We start from the raw sequence: 2,917 nt of genomic DNA on the forward strand, positions 1-2,917 counted from the left end.
TATCCTGGGTAATTTATCCTGGTTTACCTTGGTTTATCCTGGTTTATACCTGATTTACCCTGGTTCTGGTTTACCCCTGGTTTATCCCAGTTTATCCTGGGTAATTTCCCCCGGGTTATCCTGGTTTATCCCAGTTTATTTCCCCTGGTTTACCTTGTTTTATCCTGGTTTATCCCAGGTAATTTTCCCCGGTTTATCCCAGGTAATTTCCCCCAGTTTCCCCCGGCCCATCCCCGGACAGACACACTGACCCCAGCTCCACAAAGCTCCGTTTTTATTGACGCTTTTTGTGACAAACGCGCGGGATTTGGGCTCAGCGGGTGCCGATGGTCACCTGCCACACCCGCACCAGGTTGTCGGTGTAGCCGGCGAACAGGGTCTGGGGACAAGGACACGGGGTCACGGCGGGGTCACGGCGGGGTCACCCCAGGCCAGCGCTGACCCTCAGCCCCAGGGCAGGCCAGGGGTCCCCACATCCCCCCGACCCAGGAGGGGTCCCCAGGCCCTCGTTCCCCAAATCCCTGGTTCCAGGTGAGCCTCCCCAGGTGAATGTGATTGTCCCCTGCCCAGGTAATTGTCCCCAGGTGATTGTGATTGTCCCCAGGTGAATGTGATTGTCCCCAGGTGAATGTGATTGTCCCCAGGTGAATGTCCCCTGCCCAGGTGAGGGTCCCCAGGTGAATGTGATTGTCCCCAGGTGAGTGTGATTGTCCCCAGGTGAATGTGATTGTCCCCAGGTGATTGTGATTATCCCCAGGTGATTGTGATTGTCCCCAGGTGAATGTCCCCAGCCCAGGTGAGGGTCCCCAGGTGATGGTGATTGTCCCCAGCCCAGGTAATTGTCCCCAGGTGAATGTGATTATCCTCAGGTGACTGTGATTGTCCCCAGGTGACTGTGACTGTCCCCAGGTTATCGTGACTGTCCCCAGGTAACTGTGACTGTCCCCAGGCCCTCACCTGCCCGTCGGCCGACCACGCCAGTGACGTGCACTGCGGCGGCTCCGCTTTGCTGCTGGTGCTGATCACCTCCTGCTTCAGCTCGTCCACGATGATTTTCCCTTCCAGGTCCTGCGGGGCCACGCAGGTGAGGAACGGCCGGAGCCCCACCTGGGCCCCACCCAGGCCCCGCCCGAGCCCCGCCCAGGCCCGGGGCTGGCTCAGAAACAGCCTCTGGGTTTCCTCATGGAGCAGTCAGATCCAGATTTGTTTCATCACAGCACAGGGGGGCTGGACCCCATTCCCGGGACATCCCGGGGGTCAGGGGTCACTCCTGGGGACCCTCCCAGGGGTCAGTGGTCTCTCCTGGGGTCAGTGGTCCCTCCCAGGGGTCCCTTCCAGGGGTCAGTGGTCACTCCCAGGGTCAGTGGTCCCTCCCAGGGGTCAGTGGTCTCTCCCAGGGGTCAGTGGTCACTCCCAGGGGTCAGTGGTCACTCCTAGGGGTCAGTGGTCCCTCCCAGGGGTCCCTCCCCGGGTCCCTCACCCAGATCTTGATGCTGGGCCCGGTGGCGGCGCACAGCCAGTAGCGGTTGGGGCTGAAGCAGAGCGCGTTGATGACGTCCCCCCCGTCCAGCGTGTACAGGTGCTTGCCCTCGTTGAGGTCCCACAGCATGGCCTGCCCGTCCTGGGGACAGCGCGGGGACACCGAGCTGCACGGGGGTCCCGGGGATCCCGGGGAATCCCAGGGAATCCCAGGGGAGGGACCCCAGGGGGGCCACGGAGCTCCACAGCGCCCCCGGCAGCTCCAGGAGCGCCCAGCAGCGTCCCCAACACCTCCGGGAAGGTCCCAGGAACCCCCACGGGGACCCCCAGCACCTTCAGGGAGATTCCCAGGAGCTCAGGAACGTCCCAGAGAATCCCCAAGAGCTTCCCTGGGGCGAGGCCTCCCCCTCCCTGCTCCAGCCCAGGGACCCCCCCAATGGGAACTGGGGCTGGGGTGTCCCCAGGGTGTCCTCAGGTGTCCCCAGGGTGTCCCCACTTGTCCCCAGGTATCCCCAGGCTGTCCCCAGGCTGTCCCAGGTATCCCCAGAATGTCCGTGGGGTGTCCCAGGTATCCCTGGGGTGTCCCCGGTGTCCCCAGGTTGTCCCCAGGGTGTCCCCGGTGTCCCCAGGCCGTACCTTGCCCCCGGAGGCGCACAGGGAGCCGTCGGGGGACACGGTGACCGTGTTCAGGTACCCCGTGTGCCCGATGTGGTTCGTCTTCAGCTTGCAGTTGGCCAGGTTCCACACCTGGGGCGGGAGAGGCGCCGTGAGGGAGGGAGGGGCACATCCGGGGTCCCAAATCCCCGCCCCGGGGGCCCCGGGCTCACCTTGACCAGCTTGTCCCAGCCGCAGGACACGATGATGGGGTTGCTGCTGTTGGGGGAGAAGCGCACGCACGACACCCACTCCGAGTGGCTCTCGTCCTGCGGGGACAGCACCCATGGCAGCGGGGAGGGGACAGCGAGGGGACGCGGCCAGAGCCCCCCCAGGGCCGCCCCCGTCACCGGGACTGAGACCAGTGCGCGGGATTGGCCAAAATCCCAACGGGAATGGGCCAAAACCCAACAGGAATAAGCCAAAATGCAATGGGAATGGGCCAAAATGCAGCGGGAATGAGCCCAAATCCAATGGGAATGGGCTAAAAACCCAATGGGAATGAGCCAAAATCCAACAGGAATGGGCTAAAATGCAATGGGAACGATCCAAAATTCAATGGGAATGAGCCAAAATGCAATGGGAATGGGCCAAAATCCAACAGAATCAGCCTCAGCCAAACAGAATTGACCTCAAACCAGATAAGTCAGCCTAAACCCAACAGAATTGACCCCAAACCCAACAGGAATGACCCAAAATCCAATGGGAATGAGCCAAAATTCAACGGGAATGACCCAAACCCCAACAGACTCAGCCTAAACCCAACCGAATTAACCCCAAACCC

At 61.8% G+C, this 2,917-nt stretch overlaps 1 protein-coding gene across 1 annotated transcript; it reads right to left on the reverse strand.

Moving 5' to 3' along the window:
* Positions 1-257: 257 nt before the first annotated feature.
* LOC120764726 (small ribosomal subunit protein RACK1) lies at positions 258-2,617 on the reverse strand (the record flags this gene model as incomplete). Its single annotated transcript, XM_040088749.1, has 5 exons — positions 258-379; positions 958-1,068; positions 1,481-1,621; positions 2,116-2,226; positions 2,307-2,617. Coding segments are annotated over 5 exons (740 nt in total), but the record flags the coding sequence as incomplete, so codon positions are not given.
* Between the last annotated feature and the right edge of the window lie 300 nt (positions 2,618-2,917).

Source organism: Hirundo rustica, chromosome 36 (genome assembly GCF_015227805.2).
Source record: "Hirundo rustica isolate bHirRus1 chromosome 36, bHirRus1.pri.v3, whole genome shotgun sequence".
NCBI classification, from domain to species: domain Eukaryota; kingdom Metazoa; phylum Chordata; class Aves; order Passeriformes; family Hirundinidae; genus Hirundo; species Hirundo rustica.